General features: G+C 35.6%; 1 protein-coding gene across 9 annotated transcripts in view; it reads right to left on the reverse strand.

Annotated features, from left to right (window-relative positions):
* MYCBP2 (MYC binding protein 2) overlaps positions 1-16,579 on the reverse strand; it is a 177,521-nt gene that overhangs the window by 116,655 nt on the left and 44,287 nt on the right. For all 9 annotated transcript variants that reach the window (XM_054272161.1, XM_054272164.1, XM_054272156.1 and 6 more), the window contains exons 9-17: positions 13,375-13,448; positions 12,136-12,274; positions 11,456-11,532; positions 9,681-9,885; positions 8,597-8,761; positions 7,746-7,904; positions 7,089-7,293; positions 6,265-6,410; positions 5,452-5,553 (exon numbers count right to left, since the gene is read on the reverse strand). In XM_054272161.1, coding sequence (XP_054128136.1) covers positions 5,452-5,553; positions 6,265-6,410; positions 7,089-7,293; positions 7,746-7,904; positions 8,597-8,761; positions 9,681-9,885; positions 11,456-11,532; positions 12,136-12,274; positions 13,375-13,448 — 1,272 coding nt within the window. The remainder of the gene's footprint in view (positions 1-5,451; positions 5,554-6,264; positions 6,411-7,088; positions 7,294-7,745; positions 7,905-8,596; positions 8,762-9,680; positions 9,886-11,455; positions 11,533-12,135; positions 12,275-13,374; positions 13,449-16,579) is intronic.

Consider the following 16,579-nt stretch of genomic DNA (forward strand, 5'->3'; position numbering starts at 1 on the left):
TAGAAGCAGAAAACATTATAGGGAGATAATGTCCCACCTATAAAGCCTTAAAGGAAACAAAATTTAATATTCTTATGAGGCAGGGCTAATAATTATGGTATGTTAAAAAAAACCCTCTGTTTTTCCAACTATGACTAGCAATTTATCATTAAGGCAAAACCATTCATGGAGAATGTCATGTGCAGGCACTAAGGTTAATTGCAGTTTGCTTCTTTTGTTCAAAACACTGACAATAAAGACAGGATACATGTCTCTTCCTGTAGTCCTACGGCAACATTTAAATTGTGCAAATAGGTATGGAAGAAAAATTAAGGTCTTTTAAAAGGGAAAAAGATGCACACTAGCCAACACAAGCATGCAGGGCAATGTGGCAGTAATAAGAGAATGAGATGGAAATAAGGTTTATGATAATCTTCATTTAGACCCTTTCACCCTTCTGAATACTTCACTTTGTATGTATTGTTAAATAAACATAAAATATTAATTTCTGCATATAAATACATGGAGTAAATTAAAACAGCAAATATTAACCAGAACTGTGTCATGGTGTCTACTACAAATCTGATTTCTGAAACTATCATATAAATATTTTTACTTTAAACATCAGTTTTAATAACAATAATTAGCTCTTTCACAAAGGAATCACAGACACAAGTGTAACAATGTAACTTCACAGAACCATACCTGATGGTCATTAGGGGCAAAACCCCACAGCTTTCCCTTGAAAGCATTCTCAAAAAGTCATTTGTGAATTCAATATTGTTTCAAGTGAAAAGGTAGGGGGTTTTGAGTGGTTTTGGTTTGCTTAAAAAACATTGAAACAAAAGTAATCCTGAAAGCATCAAAACAAACATTTAACTAAAACCATAAAAAGAAGCTGCACAATTATTTACTAAGTAATATTGCACTCAATATTGCACTAACACAGACAGTTCTGCTGTGTGTTTAGGTAGATGTTGAGCAGACAAGGAGATGCCAAGCTCAGAGTGGCTTGTGCAGATGTTAAACAGATTTGTATGATACTTAGCCTACCATGGTAAAACTAATCACTGAAGTAACTCAATCAGTTACACTTCAGGAGAATGAAAAAATGCCCAAATCTAGGCAGCCTCAGATTATATTGTCTTAAAACAGAGCAGCTTGGACTAAAATTAATCAATTTTCTGTGGGTTCTTTGTTGTTGTAAGTAGGATAAGACCGATGAAAATTAATTTTCCTTTTCTGTTCGGGCATCAAAAGCTAACCTTGCTTAATTACACACCAAATCTGCATCTCAGTAACGATCATCTTGAGGTTTTTACATCATAGGCTGAGAAAGAGTTGTAGTGAAATACCTGCGAAGCATGAGACCATTTATTATTGCTGTATTGAGAACCATGTCTGTGGTTTTTAGCTTATTAGTTAAATATAGTTGAAAAAGTTATTTTAACATTCTCATTGCCTTCTGAAAAAATCCCCCAGAATTATCTTCAAGTGATAAATTGAAATCTTTGACTATACCAACATCTATTACTTCAAATACCAATCTGAAAGTCTCATGAACAACTTTCCAGATTAGCTCTCTCAGAAAATGTTATTCTTAGGTTCATTGCATTAATTGCAGATGTGGCCCACAGATTTCTGTAATCCATTAAGGCAATTTAATGCCCCATGATGAAAAAAACAGTTTCATAGGAAAGAAAAAATAATTAACCATGTTCTGAACATTCTAACATACAAAACTTCCTCACTGCCACAGAAAATAACGAAGTGTAACTATTTCCATATTCATCTCTCATCATTCTCATCAAGCCCCAAAACAGCTTCATAAACAAAAACCATTTCACCATATGGAAAATCAGCTCCTTCACTTCTCACCAGAAAAACAGAGACAGTGAAGAGCTGAGATAATTCCATCAATAATTATATTGAGATATTATGATTTAGCATAGAAGCTGTGATGAATACAGCTGGCTTTATTTCTCAGAAGCTCATACACCCAACTCAAAAATGTAGAATTGGTTTTGAGCCCTCTTCACTGCTTATCACAGTCACTTGTGTGCAGAAAAGAGCAAAGAACTATAATAAATATTAAGGAACTTATAATTTTTTTTAATAGTTGATTATCCCAAACAAACACTTTTTACCCACTATTAATTTAAAGGATCTATTTTTTGCCACTAAAGCAGAATTTCTTTCTTGAATACAGCAGCATAAATAACTGATTCAAAAAATAAAAATTATTAGGTGGTTACAGTTCCATTACAAACTATAGGTTGCAACTCATTTCAATGTAAAACAACAAAGAAATCTTCAGCATAAGCACTTTAAATTTCTGAAGTTACTTAGTGTGCTGTTGCTGAGCTGCATGTATACAAGTCCCTTACAACAGTGGCAGGCTACTTGGATCATGTGTGAGAAGTGAGTTAATCACTTGTGCCTGTAACATTGAACCAGGTCATTGATATTGCAGCTATTAGCAACAGCTACTTCTACCCAGAACATTCAAATTCAGAGTTAGTATTTTCAGATAAATGCAAATTAAGATGAACATTCTTATCTTCTTCAATACAAGAGACCACAAGTGATCTTGGGGAGAAATTAGGTGATTGTCACACCTAAAGACGTGACTATCACTTTTACTCTTAATTCAATGGACCCCAAGAACATATTTTTGTATCACAGGTCATTGTAACAGGACTAAAGTCTGGAGCTTTGAATGAAACACAAACAATTAGACAACTTAAAAATTAGTATAATCCCAGCACTTTTGCTCTTACACCTCTCTCCTAAACCTAAGTCCTATTTCAACACATTCCGGTGAGAGGCTTCTTTGTGATTTTTTGTTTTATTTCTATGACTGTTTTAGGAAGAAATACTCCTGTATTTTTAAAGCTTTTTTCTTGTTTACAAGACATTCAATATTTACTGAAAATATTTGTATTGAATAAAGGTCACCAACAGGAACTTAAAAGTCTGCAGCTACATTCAGTGATGAATCCTAGTCTTGAACACCATAAACTACACATGCTTTGTTTCTTATAAAAGACAAAACACACACATTAACATACTAAATAATCCAGAAATCAGAATACTGACAAACTAAACATTGTGTACCTTAAGGAAAGGCCCCAAAGAGGGCCTTAGTCAGTTAAAGAGCTGGTCCAGCCTTTAACTGACTAAGCAGTGTTTTCAGAAAATTGAAAGTTCTCTCTAGATCTCCAAATAGCTATTTCATTAGCATGGATATGTTCAGTTCCATATGCACAAATACTAAAACCCTTGGGAAAACTAAGCAACAAGCAACCTGTCTGTTCTTTTAACATTGTTATAGCTATGTTTTATCAGATTGCAAAAGCTTTTGCATCAAAAATCTAGATTATTTAAATGTTCTTGTTCTCTCATGATAAGAGCAGCATCATAAGAGTTATCAAGAATGGTGCTACTCTTTGCACCAACTCATTAATGAAAAACTTCAGCATCTGGATGGAGAAGCAAAAAAGCTCTTTGATCTGATTATGCAAATAAAGATTGATTATCAAATCAAATATTCATACTTGATTATATAAAACAAGATCTCTAAGTATTTATGAAACATTGTTCCCAGCTTTATGACAAGAAGTTTTTCTGAACCAAAACAGGAGACTAATCTCCAACCCTTCCAGACCCACTACCACCCACAGCCACACAGGTATGGGATTTCAATGCTCTTGAGATAGAGAATGTAACACAAATGTGTGCAACAAGCTGGATAACAGTATCTTTTCAGCTGCAGTCCCTATACAGAACCACAGGATCAACAAGGCTGGAAACGACCTTTGAGATTGAGTCCAACCAATGATCAAACACCCCCATGTCAACTAGACCATGGTACTAAGTGCCACATTCAGTCTTCCCTTTAAACACCTCCAGGGATAGTGACTCCATCACCTCCCTGGGCAGCCCACTGCAATTCCAAATCACCCTTTCTGTGAAGAAATTCTTCCAAATGTCCAGCCTAAACCTCCCCTAGTGCAGCATAAGACTGTGTCCTCCTGTCCTGTCACTGGTTGCCTGGGAGAAGAGACCAATCCCCACCTGGCTACAACCTCCTTTCACCCATACATCTATAAAACCAACCATAAGAGTACATTCCTGCTACTGTTCAAGTGATCCTTTTTTTGCTTTTTGAAACAGATGGCATACAGAAGGGATAAGCTGCTCTGGTTCTACTTCTAACCACAGAAATAGAAGCAAATGTAAATTTTTCTCTGCCACTCTTCTTTTTTCTTTTAACTGAAATCTACCTCCCAGCTCTGTCACCACTGATGGTCTGAACAGCAGCACCTTTCAATAATGCCTGAGCATTTAATTAGGTTTCAATAAAAAAATTATTAGCTGCACCCAACAATTGCCAGCAGCATGCAGCAGCTCTGACCTGACCTAAACAAAAGCTTCCTCTTTTTACTTCACAGCTAAAATTAGCCACAAAGATGCAAAGAAAAATAAATATTCCATCCTTTTCCATATGCACAGGCAACTGCAAGACTTCTCTTTCGCATTGCTCTTTATTTGTGGCTAAAACCAGCGATTTCTTACTAAAATGAAATACAGACACAATTTGCATAACAAGATTCACTGGCACAGTCTAGGGAATAATTTGGATTACAAGGCACATTTTGTATTCAAGTAAAACCAGTGTCTAATACATAAAAGAAGAATCAAAGTGGTATTTACTAAAACTGCAGTAACTTGCAAGAGCATATGTCCCAATAAGTTATTCCTCTTCTCAACACACAATAACCTTAGCAACCACATCATCATGCTTTACAAAAATATTACAGGTTACATCAGTCTAAATTTCTCATATTTAATTTGACAAGACACTGAGGTATTTTAGAACACAAAGAGTACTGTGAAGTTCTTAATGTAGATTATTGTTTGTGTGGAAAATCAACAATGAAGTAGATAAAACATAAGAAAATTTCGAAATGCTGCAATGGTGTTTTGTTTTTTTAATTCAGTCTGTGTTAATATTCTCACATTATGCAAATACAGAAAAGTTCATTTTATAAAAGAAAATTCTGTGTATTACAGAACAGAAATGGAATAATTTATTATAGTAATTAGATAATTCATATAATAGGTAAATAGCATGGGACAGGCTTGTAATCCTCTCTTCAAATAAATGTTTTCTAAAATGTAGATCCTAAAACAATCATTCAACTACGAAAAAAACCAAAAAACTGACCTGTGAAAGTGATATAAAGTGCTCCTTTCATCATTAAAATTCTGAATCATATGTGTAGACTTTGTTAAACACACAGATTTTTCACATTTTCTAAAAGCATGCTACATAATGAACTATCTTCTTAGGACCTGATTTAGTTTGATCACTGTACAGGCTCAATGGAGGAAGACTATTTTCATTCTCAGAAAACAGACTCAGAAGTTTCTTAAGCTATTCAAGGCCCTTCTCAATAAGTCACTCACCTCTTCCTTCTTCCAATCTATGTCTCCTAATTACACGCTGCCGCTTTTCTTCTTGTCGTAGCTGAAGGTGTTCTTCAATATTAACTCCAGGAACAGGGACAGCTAAATTAAGAAAATAAGTAAAATTATCTTTAAATTTCTTGTGGTGGCAATAAACCCAAAAGAAGTTAAGGAAATGAAAACTGAAAACCTACTTACTAGCTACTCTTTACATGGCCCTGACAATAAAAAGGATTTGAGTAAATTTTGAGGCGTTCTAACCTTTATCTCCTAATTTCCTGGTTTTCATGAATCTGACTATTCCAACATCACTAAATAGTACTTAGGCATATACATATATGTAGTTATGTGTAGTCATGGTTATCTCCATTCTCTCCTAAAAAGCTTTCAAAAGTATTATTAAACCAAGTATATGATTGTTCATATTTGTAAAAGGTTTTAGATGAATTAGCCATGTTTCAGTTTAAGAATGCCTAAATCCTGATAAAAACATTATAGAAATTTTTCAGGATATCAAAAAGGACAAGAACTACTTTGTAGTATCAACATTAATATCGTAACTGCACAGGTCACAAAGTGGCACAGGTGACTGTAGTAAGGGTGAACTTAGAACAGTTCACTTAACAGAATGATCCCACTTTGCAGTATCACCAATAAATAAATCTGACTGTTAAGCACCATTTTAACAATATTACACTAAAATTATCCTGTAACAAAGCATGTAAACAAATGTACTGGACAACAATAGGGAAAAAAACCAGGTACAGTAAAAATGAGAATTAAAAGCCTTTTTGCTAATTTCATATTACTTACCCAGCAAGAGATCTAAAGGTATCATCTCTTTTACAGCATCAAGGATTCCTCTTTGCCTTGCTTCCTGGCCATCCAGTTCTCTAGCACATGCCTTGCAGCAGCCACACACAGCACAGCCTGACTCACCTGAGCCACAGCCACAGATTCTGCAGTAAACAGAGTTGCTTTATCACTATCTTTATTTTTGTGCATTACTGATGCCTTTGTAATTAAAACATAGATTATTACTTTGTTCTATCTGTGGACATGCAAGTTTTCCTGAGATAAACAGGAAGGACAGCTAATTTAAATCCTAGCTGCTGTTGCATGGTGCCTTACACTGACCATACACTGACCTGACTTCTCAGAATAAATTTTCTTTCTTCAATTTAATGTACACCACATGAAAACATGAACAAGGAAACAATGACACACAAAATGCTGAAGAAACAGTAATGGTGATGCAGTGGCCCTCCTGCAGCTCAACTAAGAAGTAACAGATAATGGCAGCTTGAAAAGCAAGATAAACTTCCATGAGAGGATGAAGAAAAGTTATCCTAAGCCAGCAGGTCTGTCATGAGACAGAAATTATATTGGTGTTCACATCCAACAGCTTCTAGTAAAGAACTACATGCCAAAGTAAGAAAACAGTTTATAAAACTAAATCACCTGCAGCCAGAAGCTATTTACAGAAATTTTAAGCCATTTCTGATTTTAAAAGCACATACTACCATATATTTAGCTATAAAGTTACTTTAGATGGAAACTCCAACTCAGCTCACATTCAGGAAGTGCTTTAGCCATCCAACCCACTGTAGCAGGCACAGCCCCACACACGTGCTTACCCTCCAGGCACTCTATCAGGACGGCCACTGCTGACACAGCTGGCTCCATAGCCTGTGCAATCCCCACATACAGTGCACACCATACACTGCTCCAGCTTCCATTTATGCATGCCTGGAGGACACATCATGGACTTCTCATCTTTTTCATCCAGTTCCTCTTCCAGATCTTCATCCATTGCTGTTGCCATGTTCTCAACTCCAAAACCTAATTAAGATATTGAAATAAGAAATTCTTGCTTTCTGAGACCAACAGAGAGGGTTCTGGTTACTCAGAGAGGTAAGGACAGGTTGGACAAGGCTCTGAGTAACCTGATCTAGCTGAAGATGTCCCTGTTCATTGCCAGGGGGGTTGCACTAAATGACCTTTAAAAGACTGCTTCCACCTCCAACTATTCTACATGTCTATGAACTGCTGAAGCTCTGAAGAACATTCACAGAGATCAGGTTTTAAAAAGAATGACTAGGAATGCCTCATTTGCCTGCTCAGCCAGCACAGAGACTCTTTGGAAATATCTGATCATGTTGCATGTATTCAAACTTTAGTGTTGGAATTACATTTTATAAAAAATGTTTAGCTTTGTTTTCACTTCTGATATTTGCATGCTAAATGAAAAGCTAAAAAAAAAACCTAAAAAAAAAAAAATCAAGGTCCCACACCTTTTCCTCCCTGGCTCATAGAGCCTGTGTCTCGTCCACACTGTCCTTTATTATTTACTCCAAATGTCCAAACTTCTCCATTCTTCATTAACACACACGTGTGAGCTTTGCCCATGGCTACTTGAGTCACAAAATGACCTTTCAAATCTGTTACTAAACCTGTAAGACATAAAACACTTGGGTGAAAAATTGCACTTTCTAGCCAAGAAGGAAACTCAGTGATGTAACAGAATTGTTAGTGGATACAGACAATTTTAAATTTTACAGCATGAAAGAAAAACAGATATAAAAAAACAAGTGCTAGAATAAAAAGTGAAAGGAGAAGTAAACCTAGGCCATTTGTCCTGCAAAAAATGAAAATACAAAAGCAAACCTAAAACTGCTGCAAATCACGTGTTTTGAAAAAGAATTCTAAAGGAATCACAAAGCCATTGGAGTTTATTTCATTATATTTTACTTAAACTGTGGTGTACAGGATCCTCTGCTACCTTATGAGCAGAGAAGGACATTAAGGCCTAGCTTCCAGCAGCCTTTGCTCATAACAAAGCACGTCTTATTTCTGTGACTTCCTCCTGTGTGCCTTCTTGTGCCAGATTAACATAAGTGATTTTTTTTTTCTTCTCCTTAGTGGAAGAATTACTTTGGATATTTGTCACCACTGATGCTAAATGATGTTACAGAACTTCTGGAAACTACCTTTTTTTACCCATTCTGTCATATTTGTCTGAATCAACAGAATGTCAGAAATACATTAAGAAACACACAAACAACATTTTCATGGGCTAAAAACTTCTATACTAATTTGAATTACTTCAGCTGAAAAATAATGCAAAAGACCAATATTAACTTACTTGTACTATCAGAGTAAATGGCATCTTTTCCAAACATGTAGAGTTCTCCATCTTTGGAAATTACAGAACTGCTCCCATTATTGCATGCTGTAGATATGACAATCTTTCCTTCCATTTTAATAATTTTTTTAGGCTTATATGGTTTTGATTGCCGTCTGCTTTTAGCTTTAAATAAAGAAATAAATTACAAGTATAGCTACCAAAAAAATCCTCAAACCATCACAGGTATAATCATAGTTTTCAGACCACTAATGAAATAAATCCAAACAAACAACTAACTATAGGTACACTCTCCTGATCTAATTTTAATTGGATTATACTGGCTCCTCTCAAAAAATTCAATGGCAAGCCAAGACATGATTAGATCAGTATCTTTTAGAAATGATTCTTCAAGTATTTCAAATCATGTTAATTATTCTTATTAATCTACCATATCATCATCTCCCATCTGTTTCCTAAAGTGAAGTATTTAATTCAATATTACAGCAGATCACAGCTCCAGGGCACTTAAAGATATCTTCAGTTGTCTTACAAAGTCTATTTCAACCTACACACACAACTACAGAAATCAAGACCAGGAAATGTGTTAATCTCATATTGATGAGGCATTTATTAGTCTGAAGAGCAAATTAATCTGTCTTCTTTAATGTCTGAAGAATTCTGCTTGATCGAGCACAGAAGATCTGCTTCTACAAGTTCTCATCAATGCACCTCCACCAGCCAGCAAAACACTCATTTGCAAAGCTCAATAAAACAACAGCAAAGAGGCAAAAGTTAGGCTCCACAGTTTTTCCAAGTCCCAGGCAGACAGCATGGCCTCTTGACCAAATTTACTACCGTCTTTTTTTGGGACAAATCTAAAATAGTATTTCCACCACACAACCCGAACTGGGGTAAAACAGAGATTGGATTCAGTAGCTGGGAGAGGTTTTGGCACTGGTTGTCAGGACTTGTGGCCAGCACCATCTCCAGCACAAATGGCATGCTTACATGTTCCTGGAAAATGCTGAAACTCTTATTTTCAAATTAATAAGTCTTTAAGAGGCTTTTACCAACCACTGCTCAAGCAAGCAATGATACATACTTGATTCACCATCCTCTCCTTTACTAGCAGAGCCTGTGAAGAATATGCTTCCATCCTCAGCAACAAGTAAGGCATGTGAGCCATCATGTCCAACAGAAAACTGAATAATCTTTGGAGATTTTGTGATTGGGAGTTCAACCCATTTGCCAGCTGAAGGGCCACCTTGTTTGATTCCAAGGCTCTGATATTTGCCAGTATAATAAATCTAGGAGAAAAAAGTTTATCAGTTTTAGTTATGACACAGCACTTCAAGCTTACATAATTCTCAAAGCTGCATTGTTTTTAATTCTTTTCACTTCAAACCACACTGCACTCTTCCTGACTTTGTTTATGCCATTTCACTATTTCTGTCCCAAACCCATCAATTTTGACTTAATGGGGGAAACATTCTGATTAGATTCTTAGATTAGATTGTTTGGAATTGTGCTTTCTTCTGAGCCACTGAGTGAGTTTCCATATATAATTGTTTGGCTAGATGAGTTGAACACACAAGAAAGAAACCAAAGAAACTACTCAGAGGAAGCATTTTAAAACACCTCACAAAAATGTCTGGTCTGTGGAAAAACAATATGGTATCATAACAATAAAATCAATTTAAAATAAAAAATTCCTATATATTTTAATATGTTTCAACACATTTGTAAAACATGTTTAGTAAATGCACAGTGGCCACTGACTACATAAATAACAGAGTAAGATATTTCACATGAAGAAACACAAAAATACTGACATGAACTAAAAAATTTCTTTTAGAACCATGCAACTCAACAGCTCTAGGAAATTGGTATGTCAGCCTATGGGGCATCTGAAGCCACTTCATATTTCCTTACACATTGTATTTCCTACCTTGACAGACACTTTATAGACCAAACCCAGGAAATGTGGTAGTTTTATACTGAACAGGCACTCTTGTTAGTCAAATGATAAAGTTAATCTGTCTCCCTCAATACTGAAGAATTCTATTATTTGACCAAATTCTGGTACATACCATTAAATTTTCTTAAAAAATATTTACTCTAACATTTTAAACAACCTCACTGTTCTGACAGCAGCAGAGCAAGGTCTTCATTACAACAAAGCAATGCAATTTTGAATATGTAATTAAGAACTATGTTTCTACAAGATAAACAGCATTAGTCTTTCACACTGAAATAGAACCACAGTAAATAATGTAAAAAGTCACCAACAGTATCTCTAAATTTCCATGATGATGCAAATGCCTCAAAAAGTCTCCACTGAGCAAAACAACATATCAAATCATTAAGAATAGGTTTGAAGAAATCAATTGAAACATTTGCATAGGGGAATCAATAATTCTCTAAAAGATCAGAAAAAAAAATCAGGATGTGATTTAAATAAATTACTACAGTCAGACTGGAGAAAGTTATGAGGTGGTCAAATTTGCAAAGGTGCTAACACATCATTTGTAGACAGAAGACAGTTTTGTTTCCCAAATTTAAACAAAGCCCTTTATTCTAAGACTGACTATAGAAACTCCTATAAATTCAAGTAATGGATTTCTAAGGAGTTCCAAGTATCTGATTGGTTGATTATCTTATTGGTTGATTAATTGATTATCTAATCTTTTTTTAAAATAACTATTTGCCTCTTAGGTTCTAAAGCAGGCTCTGAAAAATATATTTGAGTACAGTCATAAACATACATTCTAACATACTGAAAAGGCAAAAAAGAAATTATGGAAAATAATGATTAAATTAAAAATCACAGAAATCTACTGGTGCAATTTGCTATTTACTACAGAACATTTTCAGTACCTTTCCACTAGCAGTTTTCATCAGTGCAAATTCTCTCCCAGCACCAAGGACAGCTGATTCCTCATCAAACCCTGTACCTGTGCAAGTAAGATTGTGTTAACTGAACAGTTTAACCAGGCAGTTTCACAGACCAGTCACCTATCCACCTCTGCTGGTCCAGGGAGCCAAACATGCTTTCTCTTTTGTTCTGGTAGAGCCAAAAGCAAGCTCAATAGAGCAAAAATACCCCAAAGCAAAGGCCAAGTGATCTTTTTTCAAAATACCTTCACAGATACTAACAATTCTTCAACTCAAATTCTGATGCAAATGTGTTTTTCAACGTAATTCTTTCTCCCTTTAATCCAGTCAGTGATCCTTGTAAATTGTTGACTTTGACCCACAGCAAGGAGTTCTGCAGCTTATTATAAAGTCCAAGCTTCAAACAATTATATATTTATTATACAACTGAAGGAAAATACTGAAAACCATGAACAGTACTAGAGACAGAAAGGTGGTTCCAAATGAATGTATGGATTTGACTCTGAGTCAAGTAATGCTTGAATGGTTTCACACCCCTCTCCATGTGTTTATTATGGAGCTATACCTTCCTGCACATAGCAGAGCTGAAGGAAAGCACAATGTTTCAGCTCTATTGTTTGAATTATCAGGCTTGCTATTAACCTTCAAAGAAGAAAACTTACTGATAATGTGCAAATCTTTCTCCAGATCAAACAATGAGATGCCACAGGCATGTAAGCATTTTCTTGCAAGCTTAAGCTGCAGTTCTTGTTGCAATACTGGCTCAGTACTCGTGGCAAATATTCGCACTACAAAGCCATCCTGCAAAAAATACAAAAATCCACTTTATACTGTACCAGAAATTAATTAATTCACTTCTCAAGTCCTAAGTGCATCGACATAGTACTATTTCAGAGTAAATGTCAGAGGACACATTGATAAAGTAACTTTTATTTTAATGACCACAGAGGAGAAAATAATTAAGTGGCCACCAGGACAAGCTGAGGTATCTGATGCCTTAAACTCATTGAGTTCTAGAAAAATGCTACAAACGCTATAAAAACAGTGAACTGCTGTAGAAATCTTACTCTTGCAATTATTTACAGCTATGTTTAGGCCCTGAACTTCTCCTTATTCAGAACCCAAAATTCTGCATGCAGAGTGACTGCTGTGAAGAGTAGCTAGAAGAGTTTTCTGTTTACAAGTGCAGAGTCATATTAAAAAAACCTAACAGCTGATTCTGTTAGGAGAGAAATGTATTAATCTTGGTTTTTCGACAGTTAATATTTAGCATCTGTTGCCAACCCAGTTTCACCCCATCCCTATTTTGCAGATTTCTCACTTGAAAAACCACACCAGAATTGAAAACACAGTAACTGTCTGCTGAAAAAAATATAACCACCACTACAGTTTTGTCCCTAGTAGGAGCATTTTGAGTTTCTACAGCTTTGGCCATCAGGCAATTTCCACACAAAAATCAATTGGAATCTGGTATATTTCCTATATTTTCTAATAAAACTGTCTGAAATGCTCCAATAAGTTCCAAAGCAATTACAGGAAATTAATAAAGAAAAAAAAATTATTCTTAATTGTTATTCTCTACAAAGCTTATCCTACAAAGAACCTGTAGAACATATTATTCAACATATAAGACTTTTATTCCTGAAAGAGCAATGGAGTTTTTCTTAAAACTTATTTGAAAAATAAAAAACCAATCACAAATCAAAATTGTGTGAATACCGAAATACTGCACTTTTGTGCACAAATATGGAAGTTTCTCATTATTTCTAGTTACATGGATTTCTTCCTTAATTGTATTAGTGAAGAAAAAGCCAAACATGAAGCAAAAAGGAGGCTATAAATATTGTAAAATAAAGCCCAGTTGAGAGAAAAATAGTTTACCCATCATTTGTAAAACTTACATCTCTAGATGCTGCTATTTGATTGATATATTCTCCATCTGTGAAAAGGATATTCTGCCCTTCAGTATGACAATCTGTGAGAGAAAAATGAAGTGCACTGCATCAGTTTATATTAGCATACATACATACACTGATCTGTGCTTCTGTCTAATTCATTCTCACTCCAATCAGATGAGGGTTCTACTTTGTCTCAAGTGAGATCATACCACTCTGATAATGTGTTATTTTGCAGAAAAATGTCCTGTCTCACCAAAAGCATGTAATTCTCCTTGGCTCCTGTAAGTGTTATTACAGCACTTGCTATTATATGAAATGTGTGGCTACACCCAAATATTTAACTGTAAAAAAAACCCATTCACCTTTCACCTGTGAAGCATATTCCAAACTATTACAATAGAAATAAATTCAAATTTCCCAGGACTATTAAATCTTTCTCCTTTCCCAAAAACTTTTTTTAACATAAGCATTTTTATCTTCATAGAAATGTTTCCTCAGTCCAGCATATAAAACCTACAGAAAGAAATGAATCACAGTTTTCATCATTTATCTCATTTTTTCATAAGTTATAAATCTCACCTAACTATTAACTGAAAATCTAGGGGCTTTTTGAAAACTATGAAGTATATACTTGAATACATCACTCATTTATTGAAAATAGCTCAGATAATGCCAAGTAAATGGGAGGGAAAGAATTCTACCCAAATTAGCAGGAAAAAAAGAAAATATCACTTTCTCTGCAAGTTTAAATCTATGCCCCTACATCATTTTTTGTTCCCTTCCTGCACTGTTGATGGAGCTACTGGCAAAGAGATTGATATCATATGGTTTGTGTTTGTCTTATTGATTACACACAGGAAAAAGACCTCTTCCAAAAATACTATAGGACAGCCACTTTACACTCCAAATATTTGCTTCATAATCTGAACAAAGACCCAGTATTAACATTTTATCACATAAATTTAATGCTAAATGGAGCATACATAACATCTTTCTAGCATGACCAACAAGTTCACTGGATTTTTGCTACCTAGCTAAAGCACTAAAATAATACAGCTGAAAACATCCCATAGAAACCCACTGTTTACTTTTTCCTGATACACTGTCCAGTCCAATACAGTGTCTTACAAGGAACAGAATATGCATTAAAAAGCCTTCAGTAACTTGCATTTCTGGAAGCAAAACATCACAAGTAGACAACATTCGTTCCCCTTAGAGCACAACCAGGTATGAATCACAGAAAGTATACAGCAAGCATGATGGAGAAAGGCAGCAGAAACACTGAACCTTGAAATTGTGCTCTCTCAAAAATAATCTTGGATTTAACAACCAAAGGCAGTCCATGCTACTAATTCTCTACGCTGCAAAGTCATGTTAGTGATAAAAGAAGTACCAGTAACTGGATGAGAAGTTCCAAAACTAATCTAAATGACATTTCTCCAAAGGTTACAGGAAGCTGGTAAGCATGAGGTTTCCTTGAATGACTGAAAATTACATGCTCACACAAGCAGAACAGCCAAGGAAACAGCACATTCTGGCCACCAGTTGGTCCATATTGCACTACTTAACCTATTGCTCGAGTCACTTCAAGAAAGGTGAGTCTCCTGGTAAACATTTCTGGGGGTTGTTGCTATGTTTGGTAGATCTGCTCAAACAGGAAATCTAGAACAGAGGTATTGTTTTTTTGGTTTTTTTTTACAGACATGCTCTCCAGAAGACTTCCTAAAAATTAGCACTCACTTAGCTAACAAACAGGCCCAGCATTAAAAATCAAATCATTGGGAAGATTAACAAAAGGAAGGCAAATGGAGTATTTGGAAAAACTAGTACAGTGTCTCAGCTAGGAAGAAGCTTGTATGGTCAATACTAAATCTTATTCAATCTGACTTTGTATATTACTATGGGGGTGAGGATAACCAAGCATTCTGTCTGAAGATTGCTACAAGAGAAAGGGTTTCTGTACTTAAACCATGTAAGTACAGACATCTGTTAATCACAGCCCCTTTAGACGCTTCAAAGCAAGCCTCTGTTAAGCATCAACCTTCCACATTCATATAGCCCACTCTGCACCTGCTAGTAATGCAGGCCTTGAGATCACCTAGGCTACCCTCAGAGTACTTTCCACACTAAGGGAATAGTCCTGAGCTTAAGACACTAATTTGCAATTTCAAAGAACAATAAAACCATATACCATGTGACTTCAATTTCTCCAGCTGAAAACAGAAATGTTTTAAGGTATGCAGAAAGCATCACTGTTGAAAGAAATGGCAAAGATGAAAACCTCTATAAATTCAGGTCTTGTCATCTAGTAAATTCTCATGGAATTCAAACATTCTTTTATGATACGTGGACTGAGAAAACAGATACTGAACTCAGGTACAGTGTATAAATCTTGGCAAAGGCCTTAGACACAAGAATGTTGACACATAGTCTGGTAGCTCCAGAAACAAGGCTGGATTTGAAAGATCATTTTTCAGAGTGGAAAGATTGCCCTTTCAAAACAGAAGTTTATGGCTTTAATAAGCTAATGTAGCTTTCTCCTACAGTCTGAGAAAGGAAAAATAATGTTGCATAGTTCTCTGACTTTATTAAGGTCACGTGACTTATACCTAGGATCAACCTCTAATCCATCCTAACCTCCTATGCATCCCATGTATGAATAAATTCTAATACCTTTTTTTAATGCACTATCACCAGCCCAGGCACTTGAAAGAAATTAATTCCAGACAGAGCCATGCCTGAGTATCATCCCAACTAGGAGCAAATATTTGCTGTGTTCAGCTGTTAGCAAGGTCACTGGCCTCTACTTCTATCCAGCATGGCTTTTCAGAACTAGAACAACTTGCAAGATTGCAGAACTAGAATAACCATAAGAACTAGAACTTGCAGAACTAGAACAACCATAATATTGCAGTGGGGCAGCCACTGGTATTCAGAGTTAAGTACCTACTCAGTTTTCCTCAGGTCACCTTCCCTCTACCTTCATTTCATTTTTTCTAATGGGAAAGGAAAATAACCAGAAGTGGAACCCCTGGAATTTGTCCCAGGCAAAAGTACAAGGTCATATCTTCTCACAATAACACACTGAGCCAATTGTGTAGAAGTGCACAAAGCAAAACAGCAAAGTTCAAGGACTGAAATACAAAGGACTGGAGTTACAAAGAACATCTTTAACACCATCACAAACCATACAAAATGCAACTGAGAG

Source organism: Melozone crissalis, unplaced genomic scaffold (assembly GCF_028551555.1).
Source record: "Melozone crissalis strain CALT ecotype California unplaced genomic scaffold, PUWL_Pcris_2 ptg000013l_1, whole genome shotgun sequence".
Taxonomy (NCBI): Eukaryota; Metazoa; Chordata; class Aves; order Passeriformes; family Passerellidae; genus Melozone; species Melozone crissalis.